Here is a 23,342-nt window from a genome sequence, read left to right as displayed (position 1 = left end):
AAAATACAAAACCATGTGATCATGTCATAAATGATGAAAAGCATCTCTCTGACCTGTATAATTAGTTGTACGTTTTTGCCTTTTCCCCCAAGTGAGTCCTTTTAGGGCCCTAGGAAGAAGGTAAAGGTCATGTGAGCAGGGGGCCACCTTGATGCCTTAAAATTTGCTGGGGAGGGATGGGTGCTCTTCAGGTGAGGCAGAAGGAGTTTGCATGAAGCTTCTATAAAGGCTGGGAAGGACTCTGGCCTTTAGTATCTGTCTGTGGCCTCTGCCACCTGGGCAAACCGCTTAGTCTTGCAAAGCCTGTTCCCTCATTTATAAAAGGAGGATCATGACACCTACCTCTTAGGGTTGTTGTTCTGGTAGGTTATTAAACATTAAAACTTTTCATGGTCCCCAAAACATGTCATCCATCTAACTATTGATATGATTGTTGTTCAGTCATAACAAAAATACATGAGAGGTTTTTGCATTTAATTGATTGCTCAATGCATATAGTTTAATTACTTCAGAATTAATTTTTTCTTCTTCTGCCTCTAGAAGGCATCAAGAGTACAAAGAGTAGTCAGAGACCTGCGTTGGGATCTTGGCTTTTATTATTTCCGGGCAGTGTGACCATTGGCAGGTTTCTTATATGTTGTTTGGTTTTTAAATCAAGATGTCCCATATAATATAAACTTGCCCCAAATGCTAGGGCCTGAAATATCCCATTGTTGAAAAAAAATTGAAAAATTTCATAATCAAAGGTGTGAGCAGGTTTCTGAGGCTTAGTTTTCTCATGTGCAAAATGCAGAAATTAGACCTACCTCACAGTGTTGCCCTGAAGATGAAACGAAAGCCTTCATAAGAGCCCAGCTCATAGTCATGTGTCCATAAATATTCTTTCTCTTCCTCCCTGAAAGCCTCCAAGTGCCCAGACCTAAAGACTCTACTTGCATAAGGGCTTAATTTAGTTTCATTCAACAAACATTTATAAACAGCTTAATAGCTAGCCTCTACAGGGAAGTCAGCTGAAGGCAGAGGGAAAGCCAAGCACAAGGTGAAAAAACAGATAAGATCTCTGCTCTTGGAGCCCCTTTAGCCTAAGGGGAAAGTAATTAGATGTAATTTCAAGGAGCTGTGAGAGTGAATTAATAGTGAACCTCAATCCATCCTTTCTATTTGCCAGTCACTACGCTAAGGACTGACTAAATCTCCACAACAACACTAAGAAGTAGATGGCACTATTATCCCCATTTTACAGATGAAGAAATCAAGAATTTCAGAGGTTAAAACTCACCCAAAGCCACAGAGCTGGGTGGATCCTGGTTTCAAAACTTAGTTCCATCTGACCCAGCACTCATCCTTCTGGCCACTGTGCTATTTCAATGGGGTTTATACCATGAAACCAGGGTTCAGAAAAGGTTCCTAATGTGGCCAATGTATACACAGGAGATGTGAGATTTGAACCCAAGGCAGCTTGAGCCTGAGCCGTGGCGCTCACCCACCATCAAATACTGCTCTGTGGGTTCTGGCAACCTTGTAGCCAACCTGTCACTTTCACCTAGGGATCTCAGTGTCTCCCAAGAGAAAGCTGATATAAAATGGAGGGAGGCATGTGAATGTGATAGATGAGAATTCAACTCGCCATGTGCTGGTATTTAGCTTCCTGCAGGGTCCATGCAATGGAGGGGTAGAATTAGGAAAATGATCTGATAAACTGACCTTCAATGCTGGCATCAGTTTCAACAAAGTAGGCTATTCCTGGCAGGAGCCTTGAGATTCATTGCCTTGAATTTCTTTTCATGGCATAGTCAACTGTTGATAAAAATATAAAGAGTTTATGCCCACTTCGATTGTCAGCTGTCTTCAGTGTGCAGTTTGGGTAGCGTTGGGTCAAGCTTAAAGAGATCAGGGTGCCCAGAATACCCAAGTCACCCCAAAACCCTTGAAATCAGTGGCATTTCCTAAGTAAAAGAGTCCACAGACAGGAGCCCACCGTATGCCCCAGAGAGAGGAGTCATCTACTTCTAGCCACAGAGCCTATGTATTAAGATACAATCTCTGCCCTTGGAGTGGACAGTCTGTGGAAGAGACAGACCAGTAAACAAATGGTGATAACTCAGAGTGAGCCATGGGGGCTAGAGGAGCCTCTAACCCAAACTGGGGGGTGAGAATGGCCAGAGAAGGCTTCCTGGAGGTAACTTCTAATCTGAGAATTAACCAGGTAGAAAATCTAAAAAAACCTTCCATGCAGAAAATAAAACCAATGTATACAAAGTCATGGACGTGAAGTAAGCAGAGAGCAGTTTCATGAATGGCTTATAAGAAGCTTGTTAGCTTCTCTGCACCTTTTAAAGAGGGAGGTGGGGAGCTGTGGGTGCTGCCCTGGAGTGGTGGGCTAGGACCCAAAGGCTTTAAGACAGGGGAGCAGCATGACCTAGTTTCCTTTCGGGGAGCTGACTCCAGCTGACGGATAGCCAGTGAAGCGGAGCGGGTGAGCCTACCACCTGGGACACCGACACGGGCTATGGCCCTGCCCTACCTGTCCACCGATGAGGACCTGTGCTAAGGTGGGAGGGGGAAGGAAGGTGAAAGCTGGAGGGCTTGGTAATCATTGTCAAGTTGTTGAACCTGAAAAAGAGGAAAGAGACAATGATGATCCCCAGAGGTCTGGTTTGACTGATTGGGTGGGTGGTTCTGGCGGCAGCCGGTGGTGTTGAGCTCAGGAGCATGAGGAGGGGGAGTGGAATTGGGGGTGGGGGAGCACAGGGAGGCGTTAAGTTTAACTGTGTGTGTACTGAGTTAGAGTGGTAGAGACTTGAAGTCGAGGAAGAGGTTGAGGGCTGGTTATGTCAGCCTCTGCTTCATTGACAAGGAGCCCACAACCTTGAGAGGCAGCCCTTTCTGCATGGTACAGCCGGCGGGAAGAAGGGTTTTCTTAGGTTGAATTGCTGTCTGCTCCAGGTAACTTGCTGGCCTTGATCTTGAGTCCTCTTCCTACTGCTCCCTCTTCCTCCCTCCGCTGTTTGAAAACAGCAATAGTGTTCTCACTGTTGTCCTCTTTCCAGGAAATTCCCTGAGAGGAACAAGGGAAGCCATGAGGAATCAGAGTGTCAAAAGCTGGAAGGCACTCAAGAGATTATCTGTAAAATGAAGGCACCTCATTTTTCAGATAGACAAATTGAGGCCCAGGGAGAGGGACTTTCTTAAAGTCACAGAGCGAGTTAATGGCAAAGCTGGGAACAGTTATCTCTAGGATTCTAACATACCATGCAGTGGGTGTTTAACGTCCTGGCATGTGCATTGTGTGGGCATAGCCATGAGACTTGGAGAGCTAATCATAAGGTGCTTGGCGTGTTTCAGCTGGGCTCCTAGACACACTTTCTTCAAGGCCTTGCCCCACCCTCTCTCCTCTCTAGGCTAACCTCATCTGTCCTCTGCCTACTCCCACAGCAACACAGTTTCTGAGCCCCTCACCACTCAGGGAAGCCAGGGAAAGCATGAACTAGCTCCAGAGACCTCAGGGGAGGATCACCCACTCCAGCTCCTCGGCACAGCACACGTGTCCCTCCCTCGTCCTTCGTGCTCTCACCGCCATCAGTGCGGCCTCCCCGCGTTTCCAGGAGCTGCGTATCCTCATCCTCTCCATCCGCTGCTGACTCCCGCTGAGCTGAATTCCACCCCCACACTCACGCACACACACCCCTCTCTCACCTATCAACTGTGGCTCCCTGTTGATGTGGGACTTGACCTAACTCTTCATGGATCAGATCATTTTTGAAAAGGGTAAGAAGGTGACAATGGAAGGAAGAGAAACATACTTGACAGCCAGAAACCTTTCCCAGGACAAATTCTGCCTTGAGGTAGACACAGCTTCAAGTTGGGGGAGAGCACGTATCCAGAAAAGATCCCCGCAACCCCGGCTGCAGCTTCCTTCTGCGGCAAGTCCGTCCAGATTTTACAGGCAGAAACTTCGTCTAATCCATCTCTGTCTCCAGTATCAAGTACAAGACCTGTAGAAAGTGATGTTTATAAAAGGAATGAAAGCAGAGAAGCAGGAAAGGAGGGAGGGAGGAAAGGACCACCACATATTTCTCTTTCTTCCATTTCATCTTTTTTGCCTTCTTCCATGCGATTTAGTACACAACTCACTGTGCACATGTTTTGCAAGCAGACAATCATTGATAAATAACACAGGCTCATCAGCCAAGAATGATACAATCTTAGATGTAATTAAAAATTTAGACCTTCTACCATCTCCCACTACCTCCTTTTCTGTTTGTCAATTGGGGAAACTAGGGCTCAGATAGGTTAAGTCCCTTGCCCAAGGTCACATAGCAAATTAGCTGCTGTTGGGAACAAGCACAAGAATGAAGTTTGGGCGAGTATATATTGGGAGATAGTTAGATTTCTGGGTTCAGATGGTGACCAAGTCATTTATGCACCACATTTAGAAAAGATAGGTTTTGATGCTCTTGGCTTGGTTTGTCTGTAAATCACCATGAACCTGGGAATACAGCAATGTTGATTACACCTCTCTATGACAGAGACTCTGAAACTCTGCTCTTCCTCAATTGTCAAGTCAAAGGCAGCAGGGCACTCTCCCCCAGGCCCCCACCCAGGGCAGCATTCGTTGCTCGATGAGGAACCTCATGTACATTTTAATGAGGCCTGGGAGTTCTGGTTCACTCCTGTGACTGGCTCGGCTGTACAAGACTAGAAGTCGGGGTGAGCCCTCTGAACACCCTTAAAGCCGAAGGTGGGCTCCAGCCTTGTCTCTCTCTGTGGCCCCTCGCCAGGTCTCTGCTCCACACCCCCAGGTCTCCACACCACCTTGCTGCTGCGTGGGGCTGTATCTTCCAGCCTGTGGGCCCTTGCTCACTCATGCCAGCCCCCTACCTAGAATGCCATCTTCCTCCCCTTCATCCGCTTCAATCCTGCCTCCACTTCAGTGCCAAGTTCAAGTCCCTGCTCTTCCTGGAAGCTGCTCTAGACCACTCTATCTGTAAACTGTTGTAGCCCTCGGGGATGTGGCCACTGCCTGAGACATAGCTGCAGCAGGATTGCTGTGGGTAGGGAAGAGGAGCATCTTGCCCATTTTCTGTGGCTATAACAGAATACCACAGACTGGGTAATTTCTAAAGAAAATAAATGTATTTCTTACAGTTCGGAGGCCAGGAAGTCCAAGATCCAGGGACCACATCTGATGAGGGCCTTCTTACTGTGTCATAACATGACAGAAGGCTTCACATGGTGAGAGGGCAAGAGCATGCCAGCCCAGGTCTCTCTGCCTCTTCTTAGAAAGCTGCCAGTCCCACCATGGGGACCCCACCCTGATGACCTTATCTAATCCTAATTACCTCCCAAAGGCCTCACCTCCAAATGCCATCACCATATGAATTTGGAGGTTAAGTTTCCAACACGTGAGATTTGGGGGACACATTCAAATCATAGTAAAGAGGTTACTTCAACCTGTCTCTCCTCCTACCTTTCGGTGTCTTGCTGTGCTCACAGTTAGCCAAACCTAGCTAACAAGCCAGGGGCCAAGGGAGCCCAGGTGATGCAGTCCTTAAGGGTTAGCCTCCTGTGGCAGAGAATGATCCGGATCTGAGGATGGGGGTGGGGGAAGCAAAGAGAGAATAAAGTCTTCTAGTAGCTGTTTACCCATCCTACTGCCACTGGACTGCATAGCCCCAGGACCATGGGGTCCCATTCCTTGAATATGGCTGGCTTCCCTGGCCCCCTCATGCCAAATGCCAGTTGTGCTTCCCAGACGTTGTGACAACCAGAAAACACCCCCTTCCACGTTTCCAGATACCTCTGTTTGAAAACCACTGCATCATACGATGAGGCTTTTTCATATCCTTCATGGATGGTTATTTCTAAAACGCAAAGCAATTTAATAGTCTGAGTGTTCACCCAAACTTCTGCTCTGACTAAATGAATGAGGAAGCAGAAGCAGATATATTGTGACTTCAGGGTACTTTTTTTACTCCCCATCAAGCAAATTGGAAGGGGAGCCTCGGGAAGCTCCACAGTCTGCCACCCAGCCTCAGTGGGCCTCCCTCTCCGTGAGTCTGTGTGGGGGTCCAAGCCAAGTACCATTTAGGACACCTGAGCATGGGCCATGACACAGAAGGACTTTAGGGAAAATGAACTGAAAGCATCTTGTCCAGAGAAGGAATGTATGGGCAGAGAAAACCTCACAAAAATGTGACCCCCCCCCCAGCCTCGTGCTCAGACCAGTAGTTATACTTTGGACTTCACTGTTTTTATCCATTCTGGCTCAAGGTACTAATAATAGTAATCGTTATCTCTAACTCTTGCACAAGACTTTAGAGTTTGCAAGAAACTTTCTCATGTATACATTTGACAGGTGAAGAAACTAAAACTCAGAGAGGTTAAATAAATTGCCTGAGATTACACAGCTTGAAGGAGGCAAAACTGAGACTGGAAGTCGGGCACCAGATCCCACCTGCCAACGGTGGTGACAGAGAGCTTCCTGGCCTCTCTAAATCGGTCGTGGAGGCCAAGTTTCATTAGCTAAGCTCTCAGCACTGACCATCCCGTGTCAGTGGTCATCGATGGCATTTTAATGGAAGCCAAATAACTCTTTCTGTTGGCATTCTCAGGCAGCTGGAGTTTTTGTGTTTTATGATAATTAAATGCCGTCATCTTTCATATCTGACAATCTTTAGGGCCCGATTAATGACTGCAGTGCACGCCAGGGTCGTCTTTAGCTCCATAGCAAGGAGACCTTCGGGCGCCTGTCTCCCGTTCTCAGGGCTGGATGTGGGCACCCAGCCTGGCACTCTTGGAGCCGGTGCAGGCCTTAGATCGCAGGGCTGTTGACACGTTTGAGTTCTTTGCCTGAGCCAAAGCTCTGGAAGTTTATGCCTTTTTCTCATGAATGTGATCTCATAAAGGAATAGTGACGTGCTCCACCGGAGGCTTTCTCCCAGCAAGGCACGCTGCAGTGTCTGGGCATGCTTGGAGCCTGCCCCCGCCTGGTTCGTCCTCCACGAGGCAACCAGGAATTGTCCTCAACCACTGATATGACCATGGCACTTCCTCTCACCCTCCAGATAAAGGCCAAGTTCTTTAGCCCAGTGCCTCCAGGCGATGACCCCTGGCCCCTCCGCCTCACAGCCATTCCTACACGGCTTATAAAAAGGGTCCCCAGCCGGCCTTGCACACTCAGGCTTCTGCACCCTTGCACAGGCATCGTCCTCTTCCTAGGATGCCCCTCAAACACAGGTCACGTGTCACTTCTCGGAAACTTCCCTGCGACCCGAACAGTCAGCGTCTGGCAGCAGCCCTCTGTGCCCCATAATGCTCCAGTGGGGCTGTGGGGTAAGCTAACAAGGATTATGGTCGTTGACGCTTGTAAAGTGCTCACTGTGGGACAAGTGTTGATGTGAGCACTTTACCTGTATTAACTCATTTTATGTACATAAGCGGAGTGCTCAACATCATGGGCTCTGGAGCCAGCCTGCCTGAGTTCCAATTCTCCATCCCTTAATGGTTTTGTTATCTTGGGCAAATTACTCAGCCTTTCTGTGCCTCGGTTTCCTCATCTACAAAATGGGGAGTAATAATGGTACCTTCTTTACAGAGGTGTTATAAGGATTAAATAAGTAAAGTACTTCCATGTAGTAAGTACTCAATAAATGTTAACTGATGTACATGATGATGTATAATAATGTATAATTTCATCATAATTACCAATTTGTGTGGTATCTGTATGTCTGTTATCCTTACTAGACTATTAGCATCTCAAAGTCAAGGACCTTATTTGTTTTATTTGTCAATCTCTGTGTTTTCAACGTATGGCAGCCCATCTTCCTTCTCTTCCTTTTATTGCCATTACTATTAAATATGCATTTTATAGATGAGTAACTAGAGGCTCAGAAAGATGAACGTAGCTTGTAAGAGACAGAGCTAAGGCCTAGTTTGAGAGGGAGCTCCAACTTTCTTTGCCACCTGTCACCCCAAGCACTGGATACTTGTCAAGGATGGGGCTTATCTTTTAACCCATCAAGTCCCTGCACACAACAAAGGGCTATTTAATATTGCCGACTGATTAAACAATATCGGGGGCCCTCTCCTTAGTGCACCTTGAACCCGGGACAGAGAGGTATGGAGTCGGGTGCAGCCCCTGCCTGGTTTGCCCTGAGATGCTTATCGAATGCAGAAAGGAGACTTCATCTTTGATACGTGGAGACTCCATGCATCTGGTGTAGTTAAAGTGTCAGGGCTGCAGCTGGTCTCTTTAGCCTCTGAGCCACATGTTGAGCTATGGGCACCCTCCTGTGACTGAAGCTCCTGGGAGCCAGTGGGTTGTCCAGAGGGAAATGCAGTCATTTATTACTAAAAGAGTATCACACTTCTATTAGATATTTTCCTGCTCTTTCTCTCTCAAGGTTTTTTGCTTTGGAACCCCTGTCGTAAATGCTAAAGTGGTCACCACAGTGACAATTTAGTGCTTTACGATTTATTCATTCAACATTCCTTTATCATAATTGTGGAATCAATAATTATCATTTTTTAGAATGATGGTATTCCAGGCACTGTGCCAAGCACCATACATACATTATCTCATTTAATTTTCATAACAACCCTATAAGGTGGGCATTATCTCCATTTTCTGAGAAGAAACAAAAGCTCAAGAGAAGTTAAGTGACTTGATCAAGGTCACACAGCTTGTAAGTGACAGAGCCAAAACTTGAACTCAGGGCTGTATGATACCAGAGCCTAGTCTTTTCCTGTTACCTACTGTTCTGGCCAGCAATCTGAAGGAGCCTCACTATGTTCAGGGAGATGCAGACAGGAAGCTTCAGTGTCCAGGAGTTTCGTGCATATAAAATGAAAACTGTCTGAGGTTTTAGAGGGCACCAGCAACTGCAAATATATATGAGAACTTGAAAGGAACAAGAAAATCCTCCTGGAAACCAGGCTTGCAAAACCTAGATAAGCAAGTGACCTTTACTGACAGTGGTGTGCACACATACCAGTAAAATGACTCACATTTGGGCTTGATGCACAGATACACTTGGAGCTGTATCTGCAAGAAGAGGGTGTAAATTGGAATTTACAGCATATCTTTGCAAAAGTACCGATGCTTACTCCCAGTAGCAGGAGAGAAGCAACTGCTTGTGCAGGCAAGAAGCCCAGCTACCTGATTTGCTGTTCTTTCCCGGACATTCTGTAAATATTTACTGAGGGCCTACCATGCACCAGGCCCAGCTCTGTGCTGCCACTGGGAATATGGAGATGAATGACACATGGTCCTTCCCTTGGGGCTTAGTAGGAGTCCACATTATACTTGGCACTTGAGCAAAGACCACGGCTCTTCATCACCCCAAAAGTGGTGAAGTAGGAATGTGTATACCCTTTCACAGATACGCTGACCAAGGACAGAGGAGGAGACATGAGTTATTGGAGGCCGCCCAGCCAGTAAATAGAAACCAGAAGAACATTCTCTCTTAGGCCACATCCCTCTCATTCACTGTTTTATTCCCAGCACCTGGTTTATAAGACTTGGCACAGAACAGGCACTCAATAAATGCTGAATGCGTGAATTGGTTCTGATATTCCCTCTGAAGAGGGGAGTGTATATTGGGGAGGGGATAAAAGAGGGCTCCTCCATAGCCTTTCACCTCTATCTCCCCTCCTGGCCCAAGGAGCAAAAAAGAGAGTCCATTCAGACCAGAGCAAGCATTTGCTCCTGGGGAAGGTCACATTTCTTTCTGGGGTTTGTGAGTGAGGCTCCCATTCTGAGCTCCCAAATACAGAGCTTCTCCCTTGGGAACCTGGGAAACATCAAGGTCCCCTTTTTTAGGCTTCTCAGGCTGGGAGGGGTGAGGGAAGAGAAACAAAGGACTTGGCTGAAGCATCTGTGACCCTGGTACCTGGCAAGTAACTAAAGGCCTGCGTAGGCCCGTGGTCTAGGGTCCAGAGTGGTCTGCCATTATTTTTTGCACACAGATGTACCCCACACAGCCTCACTCACCTGGACAGACTGCCCAGGCCACTCACATAAGCTGTTCACTCAGTGAACTTGTATTGAGCTTCTGTTCAGTTCTGGGACACATGATCACCCAGCACAGAGGGGGTAGGGGCTTTCACACCTCCTAGAGGAGGCAAGACAGGGACATAATATGGATGTTCTGGGGGAGGAGATAAAGGTGAGAGGTCTGGGTTGCCTACTGTCAGCATTCAAGAGCAAAAGAAAACGTTGGGGAGGATAGAGCAAGGGAGTCTTTCTGGGTGGAATGGGTGTTAAGCTGAGCTTTCAAAAAATAGAACTAGACCAGAATATTTCTTGTCCTGATAGAAGAAGTTGGTTTTAGAAATCGGTTTTTAGATGTGGCCAGTGATCTTATACTTAAAATCTCATCATTTTGGGATTCTTGACACCCCTTCTAAACAGTTAACAAGCCAGAGCCTGGTGTCTGTCCCCATTGAGTCACCAAGCAACTTTATAAAGGCTTGCAGACCAGCCTGTTCTGGCCCAGACCTAGACGCTGCTTACTAAATAGACTAAGAGTCTATTTACTGTCTTTGGCCATTAGATGTCTGTGTTTTATGCAAAGGTATCATGGTTTGGTAGACAGAATTTAGGCTTTGTATTATGAGGACCACTTACTATTAATAGCTTTGTAAGCCTCAGCTTCCGCATCTATAAAATGAGAATAATACTAATACTGCCTTCTGGGAGTTGTTGTGAGCATTAGGAAAGTTAAGGATGTGAAAGCACATACAGCAGATGCTAAAATACGTGGCAGCAACTATTACTATCAGTGAAATAAAATGCCATGAGGAAGCTGACTCCTAGGGCTGGGGCAGGAGCAAGGACTAGGTCATACCTGTCTGCTGGCCTCCTAACAACCACGGGACAGGAGCGGCTCAGTCACTGCCTCTCCCTGCTCTGGTGGACCACAGCCAACAGCCTGAAAGGCCATGGGTGGGGAGGACATTCAGTCAGCCCAGGAGGCTGCTTCTGCTGCTGGCTTCTGTCCCAGGCTCTGTCTGTCTCCATTAAAGTGCTGCCTGAGGACAGCTGGACAAAACAAACGACCAGATGCTTCTCCCTGGTCCAAGGCTCTCTGTACTCTGAGTGGGACACTCTGCCTGGACAGGTCGTATTGGCTTCCAGGTTCTCTCTGCTCCCGTGAAGGGCCATTCTTGCTAGCTCCCTTCTGGTTCAGGGCTACAGCATTGCACATCTTCAGGAGGTGCCATTCACGTTCTGTCACCTTCCTAGGGACCCTCCTCATTGGAGTTGAGATTTCAGCTGCTTGAACTGCCTCAGCATACGTCCTGGCCTCTGGGACAACTGTGTAGCTGGAGAGAAGCGTACAGAGAAGGAACTGAGGAGAGATGAGGCTGGAAGACAGGAAGACAGTGTATCAGATTCCAGAGGGTTCTGTAGGCCCAGTGTGGGCTTTATGTTGAATGTAACAGCTTGTAATAAGGAAGTGTTCCACTCAGCTGGGTTTCTTTCTCCCTTCTACCCCTAAGTCCCCTTCCCTAATCCCCCACCAGATTTGCTTTATCATTCTTTGGCATAAAAGATTGGGTTACCCGAAAAGCTGAAAGTGATACATCTTACACTAAAACTATCCGTAACACTGATGGTGCCTCACACTTGATTGTGCTTGATGGTTTCCAAAAAGCTGTCTCTTGATCCAAGGAAGAGCACAACCTTGGGAATATCGCATCTGCCTCAGTTTAAAGCCTGTTCTCTCTGACTCTCAGGATCCTCTGTAAAATACAGAATTCTCATGAGGAACAAATGAAACACAATACTTTGTAAACCTTGAACTTCAGAAACATTTCCTTCCCACCGATTGCCTCATTTGATTTCACTATAGCTCTGTATTCCCCCAAATAAACTACTTTCCCCATTTTACGGATGAGAAAACTGAGGCTCAAAAGGTTAAGAGACTTGTCCATGATCATGTAGTTAACGAGTGGCAGAATCTAGACTAGAATCTAATTTCCTAACTTTCTCACCCCATAATATCATCGGCCTCGAAAGACTGGGATTTCTGTGAACATAGCTTCGATGGATGGTAAAGATTTACCTGCAGGACTTGCCTCATTTGTGGCATCAGCAGAAATTGTATTTACTTTATTTCTTTGTAAATTACATCCACTTAGCCACATACCCTTGGGCGCTTTACTTACCTGCTCCAAGTCTAAGTTTCTCATCTTTAAATTGGCTATAATAAAACTTGTTGCTCCAAGTAATTGAAGGCAATAAATAAAATATTTATCTCAATCTCTTTATCTGTAAAATGGGGATAAAAACAGTCCCTGCTCTGTGGTGGGTCGTGAGGATTAGTTGAATTAACACTTGCAGAGGGCTCGAAACAGGGCTCCGGCACATACTATGTGCTTAATAAATGTCGGTGGTAGTTTTTCCCCACCCCGACACCAGCATGGCTCGCTTTACTCAAAGGTCATCTTCTCCCTCAGGACACCCTGTCTGAAGTTTCACCACTGCCCCTATGTGCACAGGCCACAGTCCTCTTCCTGGCTTTTATCACCATTTCAGTAAACTATGTTTTACTTTTTATACCTTGCTCCATTTACGATGTACCATTATATATAATCAGTGCTTCTAGAATTTTAGCGTACATCAGAGTCACTGGGAGGGTTTGTGCAATCAGATTGCTGGGCCCCACCGCAGGGTTCGTGATTCAGTATGTCTGGAGCAGGGCCCCACAATTTTCATCTCTAACAAATTCCCAGATGATGTTGAAGGTCCCAGACCACACTTTAAAAACCATGTTCCTAAAACCATGAAAGAATGAATGTGAAGTTGCTGACACTGCAACTAGTCATTTTTATGTTGTTTGTCGTTTCTCTTCCCTACTAGACTTTAAGCCCAACGGGGTTGGGAATTTTTGTTTGTTTTATTCGTTGATGGATCCCCAGCACCTAGAATAGTAGCTGCTCAATAAACACCTGTTGCCTACATACATTGCTATTTGCCAGGGCCTGTCCCTGTGGTCTATTGTCACCCTCGCGGCTGCCTCTTGGCAGCGGGACAGTGCCCAGCTCGCCGGCCGCTGACCGCGTGTTCGGTTTGTGCCCTAGATCACCCCAGCGGCCTGCAGAGCCACCCGCGGCTCCGGACGCCACCGCCGCCGCTGTCGCATGCCCACACCCCCAGCCAGCACCACGCCGCCTCCATTAACTCCCTGAACCGGGGCAACTTCACGCCGAGGAGCAACCCCAGCCCGGCGCCCACCGACCACTCGCTCTCCGGAGAGCCCCCCGCCGGCGGCGCCCCGGAGCCCGGCCACGCGCAGGACAACTGGCTGCTCAACAGCAACATCCCCCTGGAGACCAGGTGCGGGGCGCGGCGAGGCTGGGGCGGGCGCGCAGCCGGGGGCGCCATTCTCTGACTGCCAGAGAAAAGGGCCGGGATGGGGGCGGCAGACAGAGCCTGGGCTTCGGAGCCCGGCAGACCCGAGGGCCAGCGCCAGCCTGCTGCTCGCTAAAGGTATGGCCTCGGTCAGGCTGCTGGACCTCCGTGCCTCACCTCCCTGTCTGCGCAGCGGCGACGGCGCGCTGGCCGGGCCGCGCGTAAGGTAGACGAGAGCCATGTGTGAGGCCCGGCACAGGCGTGTGGCAGAGCCCGCTCTCAGTGCAGGCGTGATTCCAGCGCTCCCCTCGCCTTTCCCTACCTTTTCCCATCGCCCTGTGCCTAGCACCTGGCATGCCTGGCCGGGGTTGGCTCTCCCGTCTTCCCCTCCTCTGCTCCTTTCCTGCTGTTATATCACTTACACCTAAAGCCCTAATAATCCCTAACATGTATACATAGCTGTTGGTTACAAGGATTTTCCTGTGTGTGGTATAATGCAATCCTCACACCTTTATGGAGTGGTATGATGATGATCCCTATTCGGGAGTTTGGGAAGCTGAGAATCAGAGTGGGCCCGTCACTAAGCTCGCAGGCAGTTGATGCACAGCTAAGATTTGAACCAGTTGCCTGACTCTCCGTCCAGCGGTGCTTCCCCTACACCACGGCCACCTTCCCCAGGTCTCTACTGACCCAATCCCTCCGCCTTCTCCCTTCTTCCTTCAGCTCAGGGACTCAGTCAGCCTGAGTTCGGTAGCTGTTCCCCTTCCCTCTGCCTAGCCACTATTTTTCCACAATGGAAGGTTTTTAAATGATTATAAAACCATACTAGCTCACTGGAGAAAGTGCAGAAAGATCTAAAGATGAAAATTAGATTTGCCCATAATCTTACCACTCTGAGATAAGCACTGTTGACTCTGGGGGCACAGCCTTTCCCTACTTTCTCTAAAGTGAAAATGAAGTATCCCAGACTGGCAAAAGTAGAACCTCTTAATCTTCTACCCTATTTCCTTTTTTTTTTTTTTTTTTTTTGAGACAGAGTCTGGCTCTGTTGCCCAGGCTAGAATGCCGCAGCATCAGCCTAGCTCACAGCAACCTCAAACTCCTGGGCTCAGGTGATCCTCTTGCCTCAACCTCCCGAGTAGCTGGGACTATAGGCATGCACCACCATGCCGGCTAATTTTTTCTATATATTTTTAGTTGTCCAGCTAATTTCTTTCTATTTTTAGTAGAGACGGGGTCTCGCTCTTGCTCAGGCTGGTCTCGAACTCCTGACCTTAAACAATCCACCCGCCTCGGCCTCCCAGAGTGCTAGGATTACAGGCGTGAGCCACCGCGCCCGGCCCCTATTTCTTAGAGTAGTAGGAAACATAATTTTATTTTCCCATACTCCTGTGTTTTATCCGTGAAGAAAACAGTCATACCAGATTTAAGGATGTAGAATTAATCCATACATGGAGAGTATAACCACATGACTCCCAAGTACACAACTATAGTATCGTCACATTCAGTCTGTGGAGTCCCATGAGCGAAATCAACATCCTTTTGTACCATTTTATTCCTGTGGAATCATTTTTCCAAAAGCAGATTTCTTAGAGATGCAGCCCAACCAGCTCCTCTCCAGCCCCCAGTCTCTTAATTAAATATTGTTTCTGTTGGCATCCTTAAAATCATGTGCGACTTTTCCCTTCATGCCTCCTTTGCTCTCTCTCGTTAGTGACAGAGTCGAATAATCGTATGTCATCCCACCAGGGTAGCTTAATCAGATCTCCATTATTTCCAGTATGCTTGTTGAATGACTAGACACGGCTGAAAGAAGCCAGAGACTAATGGATAGTTCTGATTCTCTGCATGGACCACCGTCACCACTCCCTTTGCTCAGATGTTCATTTCTCTCACTTAAGATCAAATTAGGACTTCCTACTTTGAGACTCCAGGTTTTTCAAGGGAAAGGAAGATAGAGGACAAGCAGTAGGGAGGTTTTCCTAATGGTCAGTTTGCGATGCGAAGGTGGTCCCAGCTCACCTCTCCTGCCCCATCAGCCAATGCTCACCTGCCTTTCTGACCCTCTATTCTCCCACATCCATCGTGCAAACCACATGCAACCTTTTCTTTTTCCTTATACTTCATTACTCAAGTAAGCATTGTACATTGTAGAATAGTTAAAAAATGAAATAAGCAAGAAGAAAAGAAAATCACCTGTATCTGTCACTAAAAGGTAACAACCATTGTTAACACATAGGTACATATTCACATACACCACTTTCTATATATATATTCATGTACATATATATGATATATATAGTAGTACATATATTTAATGTTCAGTATGTATCTGTGCATGTATAATACATACATGTGTATTTGTCAGCATTTTCCCAGATGCCAAGCCCTTTCACGTTCTCTGTGCCTTTGCACACACTCTTGCACAACTCTGTGGGAGTTGCCCACCTTCTCACTTCTTGGTCTAGCCAAGCCCTACTTATTCTTGAAGCCCCAGCCGAAATGTTTCAGGAAGCCTTCCTCTGTGACCCCACAGGTCTGTGCATCTAAGGACAGCCTAAAACTGGGAGAGGTGCCTAATACACTGGATAACACAATCAGAATTCTGGATCTTAATACTGACCTTAACTGGTTGATGGCAGAAAACCAACAAGGTACAGTTTAAGAGGGATCAATGTCAAGTCTGGCAGATAGAATCACAAGCTGATCAGGTGGAAAGGATATGGGCTTTGAAGTCTGATGGACCTTCATTCCTACCTTGGCTTTAACATTACTAGCTGGCCAAGTTCCTTAACATCCCTGATCCTTGAATGTGCCTAACAGGGCAGACACTTAAGAGAACAGACTCTCCTACAGTAGGATAAGTACTATGACAGAGGTAAGCATAGGGAATGTGTTACATTTTAATTGGCTTGGGATCCCCAGCACTCAACCCAGGGCTTGCCACAATATGGTGGCTGCTCGCTAAATATTCACACACAGATAAAATGAATGAATGATGAAACGAATGAATGAATAAACTTACTTAACTGAGACTTGAGTGGGGAAAATGGAAGGCTTCCTGGTAGACCTGGTACCGTGTGACTGAGAGGTGAAGAGCAAACAGGAGTCCCCCAGATACATGAGGGGAGCAAGGGAGGGCCTGAGAGAGGCACAGTCTGAACAAAGGCCTAGAAGACCAAGAGAGAAGGGCCTATTTGAGATAGTTGTCCTAAACAGCTTTTGTATGCCCCACTAGGACGGGAGCCTCTCGATGCCAGAGAAACAGTCACAGACCCTTTCCTAATTGTCGGACTGAGTCCATGTTGGAGTCTAAAATAAATAGCTGAGCAAATACTATAACAGTTGGTAGAATCACCTGGAGGAATTTAGGTTTCATTCTGGCAGGAAAAGAAAGGCTAGCAGAAGAATGAAGGAGAAACAGGGCTTCAGTAAGCTTGCTCCTTTCTCTGTTCTCACTGTACCTCTGGCAATCTCCAGGATTGACTGAGTCCCCCAGAGAGCAACCTGGGCCTACCCATGCTCCCTAGAGCTGGGGTAAGATGGTGCTTTAAACTCCTCAAGTGTACCTGTAATCCATTCTGGTGGGAGCCATATATTAAGGGTTCAAACCCGGATCCACTTCTTTTGCACTCTGCAGCAGACACTTAATTGATTTCACAGGGACTGTCTGATGAATAACCTATCAGGCTCCTGTCAGTTGAGGAGAAGCCAGAGCAGGCGGCTGCCAGACCTCAGCTCTAGCTCGTCTGATCGCAGCCTGGTTTGGGAGCCTGGGGCCCATATTGTGGTCACGCTGAATTTGGGGAATAGCCCTGCCTACCCTCAGGGACCGGGGCCACCCTGGCAGTCTCCAGCCCAGCCCTGGTGTGGTTCCCAGAATGGCACACAGTGCCTTGCTGCGGGCCAGGCCAACCCCTGAGCATTGCAGAGAGTTGAGATGGACAGTCTTCCCTGTCTTTGGTGATTCAGTCGCAGACTCACATTGGATGCAGCCCGCTGCCATGTAAGAAGCGCGTGGTCCTTTGAGGGAAACAGACCAGACCCCTGAATGAATGAAAACAGGCACCGTGAATAATGCTCTGACAGAGGGAGTACCGTGAGCAGAGAGGAGGGTGTGGTTCCCTCTCCTTTGGCACATTAAGTAATAATCATAATGAATACTCAAAAAGCCCTTCCTGGGAACAGCGAGGTGCTATTCTAAGTATTAGCTCTTTAAGCCTCACAACTCTTCCATGAGGTAGTATGTTGACCAGCCCCAGGTTTGACGATTTGCTAGTAGGACTCACTGGACTCAACCTACGGTCATCATACTCATAGCTCTGACTTATTGCAGTGAAAAGATACAAAGCAAAATCAGCAAAGGGAAAAGGTGCACGGGGTGAAGTCTGGGCAAAACCAGGCATGAGGTTCTGGAGTCCTCTCTCAAAGGAGTCACACAGGATGTGCTTAATTCCCCCAGCAACGAGTCATGACAACACATGTGAAATGTTGCCAGTCAGGAAAGCTCATTAGAGCCTCAGTAACCAGGGTTTTTACTGGGGGATTCTCACATAGGCACCTCTTGCCCAGAAGTATCACACTCCCAGAAGGAAAGCAAGTGTTCAGCATAAACCATTGTGTTCACACAAATAGCTTAGGCACGGTGAGTTGGCCACTCTTCATCAATTCATGGTGGGAACCCTCCTGATACCTAAGCTCCTAGACACCAGCCCAGGGCCAACCTTTATAAGCAGGTCTTTCAAAGCACAGCAGTCGGGACTACTGTCTTAACTCTTCTGCACACATGGGTAGTCTTATTATCATCCCCATTTTAGAGGTGAAGAATCTGAAGCACAGAGAAGAAACTTGCCCAAGGTCCCGCAGCCAGTAAGTAGCAGGGCCAGGGTCCCTTCTCCGGGCAGGCTCCAGAGCCTATACAACTGACCACGACCCAGTGCCAGCCTCCTGGTTGTTACAGTCAGGAATCCATTGAGAGGAGTCTGCAGAGAGAAAGGAATTCTGAGCCCAGGGACTGCTGGGCATGGGCACGGGGCCAGGAGAGAGCTTGGCCTTTTGAAGAGATGCAAACAGCTGGGTGAGGTGGGAGCACAGGGAGTCTCCTGATGATGGGAGCAAACGGAGATCAGCCGAGGAGGGTCTTGAGTTACGTGAAAAGGAGGCCGCGCTCTTCCCTGTGGGCGTGGAAGCTGGGGGTGGTAGAAGTGGGGGTGAGTAGCTAGCAGTATTTATTAAATCGGAGGGTGGATTATGGGGTTGGCCTTCTAGAAGTATCACTGTGGCCTGGAAGACCTGGTACCTGGTTCATTTTTTTTTTCCATTCATTTGTTCAAATGCCAGCTCCGTAACTAACTCTCTGTGTGGTCTTAGCTGAGTCACTGACCCACTGCACACCTTGGGGGCTCAGCTGAGGTGGTGGGGCTTGATCCCAACCTGTCCTGCCCCTCCAGGTAGTTGCGAGAATCAGATGCAGCAGTGGCTATCCCGGGGCTTCGTGGGCAGAAATGTGGTCAAGGACAGTGGGCTCACTGGGAGAAGGTGAGGTGTTAAACAGGACAGTCCTGAAGAACTGCTGGCCGCTGCAGCTTCCTGGCCACTTCCTTCCTAAAAGCCATTTGTTCTGCCCTTGTGAGGTGAGCTCAGCCTGCCCTGGGTCAGACAGATGGGCCTGGAAGCCCCTATTGCAGGCAGTTCAGGGGCTAGTCCAAGGCGCCCCTCCGCCACTGCCCCCCAGGCTGAAAGGGGAGCCAGTCCCTCCCCGTTCGGAGAGTAGCTTTAAGAACAGCGCTCCACTTGGCTGCAGCTCCCTCCCCAAATACTACTGACCTTCTTCCTGGGAGGCAGCTCGGGGCTGGGAGGTCAGAGAGATCTGGCGTGAGTCCCATCTCTGCCTTTTCCTTGCTTTAGGACCCTGGGCAGTCACTTAACCTGTGTGGGCCTTAGTTCCCGTATCTGTAAAATGGGGTAATGGTGCAGGTCAAGTGAATCAGGTGTCCATACCTGAGCGCCCAGCAGCAGTGAGAGGAGACCATGCAGGGCTGCAACCGAAGGTGGGCCCAGCAGCTTAGGGTCCCCATCAAGAAATCCTTACAGCTTCTGTTTCTCAGAACTGGACACCCAGAGTGTTGGGGGGCATGGTAAATTTAAAGGGGAGCCTTGAACTGGGAGTCAGGACACCTGGGTTGTACTTTCAGCTCTACCCCGGACTTGCTGTGGGTTTGGGAGCAGGGCACATGTCTCTCTGGGCCTCCGTTTTTCTCATCAATCAAATGATGACAAATAATTTGACCCACAACTAAGTTTTAAAAGTACAAAGTAAGACTTTTCAAGGCGCCAGTAGCATTCTGAATAGGCAGCATTTTCAGCAAGTGCTCACGTCCCCCCAAATTCCCGAGTGACCTGAATGATTAATATCCGAGTTAGCGTGCATGTGGAAGCTCTTTCAGGAGATCTGGCACCCTGTTGCTCTAGAAGGCCTTTATTCTGTTGCCTTGCCAATTCCCTTGTCCTAATAGGTCTGTACTTTTATGAGATAATTATCTGTTCTCTCGCTTTTTAGAAATAACTGTTTCCTTTTCAATTATAAAAATCAAAATGAAAATTATTCTTGATCCAGTCACTTGAAAATCCCCACTGTTAACATTTTTATCTTTATCCTTTGTCTTTTTTGTCCGATTTTATTTCTTTGTGTATTTATGATGCTTTTAAGCTATGGATATGACTCTGAGAGCACAGTCCTAAGCTGGTGATGCCAGCCAACTCCCAGCTCTTCTAGGGAGTGTGCCATGCTGCCAGCCGCAGGTCCCAGGAAGGCAGCAAGAGCTCTTCCCTGGGCCCTCTGGGCAGGGGCCCTTGGGACCTGCGCACACTGGAAAGAGAGCTGACAATTCCCTCCTGAAATGCAAGGGATGAAGGAAGTAATAATAAATCATCATCTGTGGCTGCCTTCAGTTAGGCACCGTGTACCTGCTATATGCCAGGCATGCTTCCCTTTGTAACCCTGAATTCAGCAGTATTTGGCATGTATTTATTGAGGGCCTACTACTACATACCAGCCATTCTTATAGACTCTGGGTAGATAACAGTGAACAAGATGTGTAAGACTCCTGCCTCGTGGAACTTAAATTGCATTAAGAAAAAATACATGGTGGATGCTTATTTTCTTAATAAGCACCTGGATTCAGTTAGCTAGAATTTTGTTGAGAATTTTTGCATCTATATTCATAAGGGATATTGGTCTGTAGTTTTCCTTTTTTGTTGCGTCCTTTCCTGGTTTTGGTATCAGGGTTATGTTGGCTTCATAAAATGTGTTGGGAAGGAATCCGTCCTTCTCAGCGTTGTGGAATAATTTCTGCAGGATAGGCACCAGTTCTTCTTTGTAGATGTTGGACAGGGGGCAGGGGAGAGGGGAGAGGAGGAGGAGGGGACAGGTGTATGCATACACAAAGAGTGCAATGCGCACCATCCGAGGGATGGACACACTTGAAACTCAGACTTGGGGGGGTGGGGGGTCAGGGGCAACATACGTAACCTAAACATCTGCACCCCCATAATATGCTGAAATAAAAAAAATACAATAAGCAAGTAAACATATATACACATATACATGTGTGTAAACATATAGATATACATTTATCTCTTCCTAATCATGCCCTGGCCCCTTGCACTGGCACTGCCTTATATTTTCCTTATATATGAGTAGTGTTGAGTCCTGTGAGGAGAATCAGTACACGGGGCCAGGGTGTGATTGGGAAGAGCAGGGTGGGGGCTGTTAGGGTGAGAAGGTAATAGTTGAGAAGGGAGGTTATATTTTGTGCAGATATTTGGGGGAGGGATTTGATCCATAGAGCTATTTGGGGAAGGCGGATGAAAGCAAAGGCTTGGCTTGCTGGAGAAACAGCAAGGAAGCTAGTGAAGCTATAGCACAGAAAATGAGCTTGGAGAAGTAGTAGGGGCCGGATCTTATAAGATCTTGTGGGCCCTGGTAAGGACTATGGTTTTATTCTAAAAGGCTTGTGAAGTCATTGGAGGGTTGAGAGCAGAGAAGTGATATCCAAATCACACTTCGTTTCTATAAGTGAGCATTATCCCCGTCCACGGATGCTCAGATGAGCTCACCTGCCAAGGGCCAGTGAATGATGGGTTTGGGACTCAGGTCCTGTGTGCCTCCTGCTGGGCCACCGGGCCTCCCATCAGCAGAGCCACCTGCCTGGAGGTAGAAATGAAGCTACTCTGAGGGACTTCCACACCCCTGCATTGCCTCCCAGGCACTGTGGGAGGCCTCAGGGGCCCTGAACACCAGCAGAACAGCCTACCATCCCGGCTGCTGGGCCCAGGCAGCCCTTTATGACTCACTAAACTGGTGGTCCCCACCACCACCACAGTATTCAATGGCCTGACTGTAAAACAGTGTTGCCTTGGTCTCTCACTGTCCCCCTAGGGATGTTAATAACATGGGATGTTGAAACTACTTACAGCCCCTCCTCCTTTTGGTCTTTGAGGTTGGCCAGGGGGCAGTAGTCACAAGGCTGTGCAGAGTGAGACATGGTTATGAAGCAGAGAGCAAGTGAGCTCTGGGGTCTGACAAACCCAGGTTCCGGTTCCAGCTGTGTCACTTGTTTACTGTATGATGTGACCTTAAAAGTTACTTCTGTGAGCCTTGCTTTGCCAGTCTGCAAAAGAGCAACGATAGTACTGATTTTGTGGTGTTGTTTTGAGGAATAAGATTTAAAGTAGTTGCAGAGCTCCTAGCAACTATGTAACATGTGGTAGATACAGGGTAGATAGCAGCTATTATATTTAGCTTTAGTCCTTCTGTAATATTTGTATGGTCCTTAAAACTTCTTCCAACATTATCTCAGTTGATCCTTATAGCCACCTTGTGAACTTAGTGTTATAATCGCTTTTTACGTGAAGGAAGTAAGATTAAGAGAGGTTAAGGGTTTTACCCAAAGTCACACAGCAAGAAAGTAGCATAAAAGGGACTTGAATTTGGGTATACTGGTTCTCAAGACCTGGCCAAAGTCAGAAGGCAGGTTCTTGGCAGGGTTGGGCCCAAAAGTTAGCCTTGTGCAGTTAGTCCTTCCTCCGGGCACATGGAACAGGCTGAAGCCACCACTAGAGTGTTAGCAATGACTCACTATGGGGTTTCAAAGTGAGCTGGCAGCAATCCTGAAAATATCAGAAAACAGGCCCCAGGGCACTCGGTGTGAATGATGTCACGTAGCAACCCTGGTTGACACCAAAAAGGGCAAATGTGTCTGTCTTCATTCTGGGTTAGAAGTAGGCAAAGTCACAAAGTGCTGGCTGCCCTCAGTGTACTTGGGGGACAGAGAATATTCCCTCTGTGTTCTGCGTGGTACCATCCTTGCTAACCAGTCATCACCCAGGTCCCTGCACAGCTAAAGGACTGTGATACTCCAACCATGGGCAGCATCAACCTGGGGACCTAGGAGAAATACAGAGTCTCAGGCCCCGTGTGCCCTGCTGACCCCAAGTCTCTAGGGGTGGGCCTCAGCAGTGCACTCTAGATGGTTTGAGGCTTACTAAAGTTTGAGAACCATTACTTTAGAAAATAATAGCCCGGAATGCTTGACTTTCTTTTTTCTTTGGACTAGCAAAATGAATGTCTCCACTACTCTTTAAGCAGCTGTAAGCCGTATCAAATAGAAGAGAAAGAACAGGCTTTGGAATCAGATAAACCTGACCTCAAATTTCTACTTTGTACCTTGCTAGCTGGTGACCTTGGCAAGTCCTGTTACCTCTGCACATCTCAGTTTCCTAATCTGTAGAAGGGGGATAGCATGCCTTCCTCACTTAAACTATTTTGAAGACTTAAGAAAATGACTGTAACATACCTAGCTCAGTGTTGGACACATGTCAGGCCTCCCCAGTGAGAGCTGTGATTTGATGCACAAATGGCCAGATGTTTGGGTTTGTATAGAGAATGTTCCCTCTGGATGCTCTGTGCCAGGTGGACCCC

At 47.7% G+C, this 23,342-nt stretch overlaps 1 protein-coding gene across 1 annotated transcript in view; it reads left to right on the top strand.

The window, feature by feature from the left end:
- TENM4 (teneurin transmembrane protein 4) overlaps positions 1 to 23,342 on the top strand; it is a 431,524-nt gene that overhangs the window by 195,811 nt on the left and 212,371 nt on the right. Inside the window, exon 4 of the mRNA XM_012651003.1 lies at positions 13,090 to 13,345. Coding sequence (XP_012506457.1) covers positions 13,090 to 13,345 — 256 coding nt within the window. The remainder of the gene's footprint in view (positions 1 to 13,089; positions 13,346 to 23,342) is intronic.

The sequence above is a fragment of the Propithecus coquereli genome, unplaced genomic scaffold (genome assembly GCF_000956105.1).
Source record: "Propithecus coquereli isolate 6110/MARCELLA unplaced genomic scaffold, Pcoq_1.0 Scaffold344, whole genome shotgun sequence".
In the NCBI taxonomy this organism is placed as follows: Eukaryota; Metazoa; Chordata; class Mammalia; order Primates; family Indriidae; genus Propithecus; species Propithecus coquereli.
Note: the sequence above shows the minus strand (reverse complement) of the source record. Positions and strands in the feature narration are given on the sequence as shown.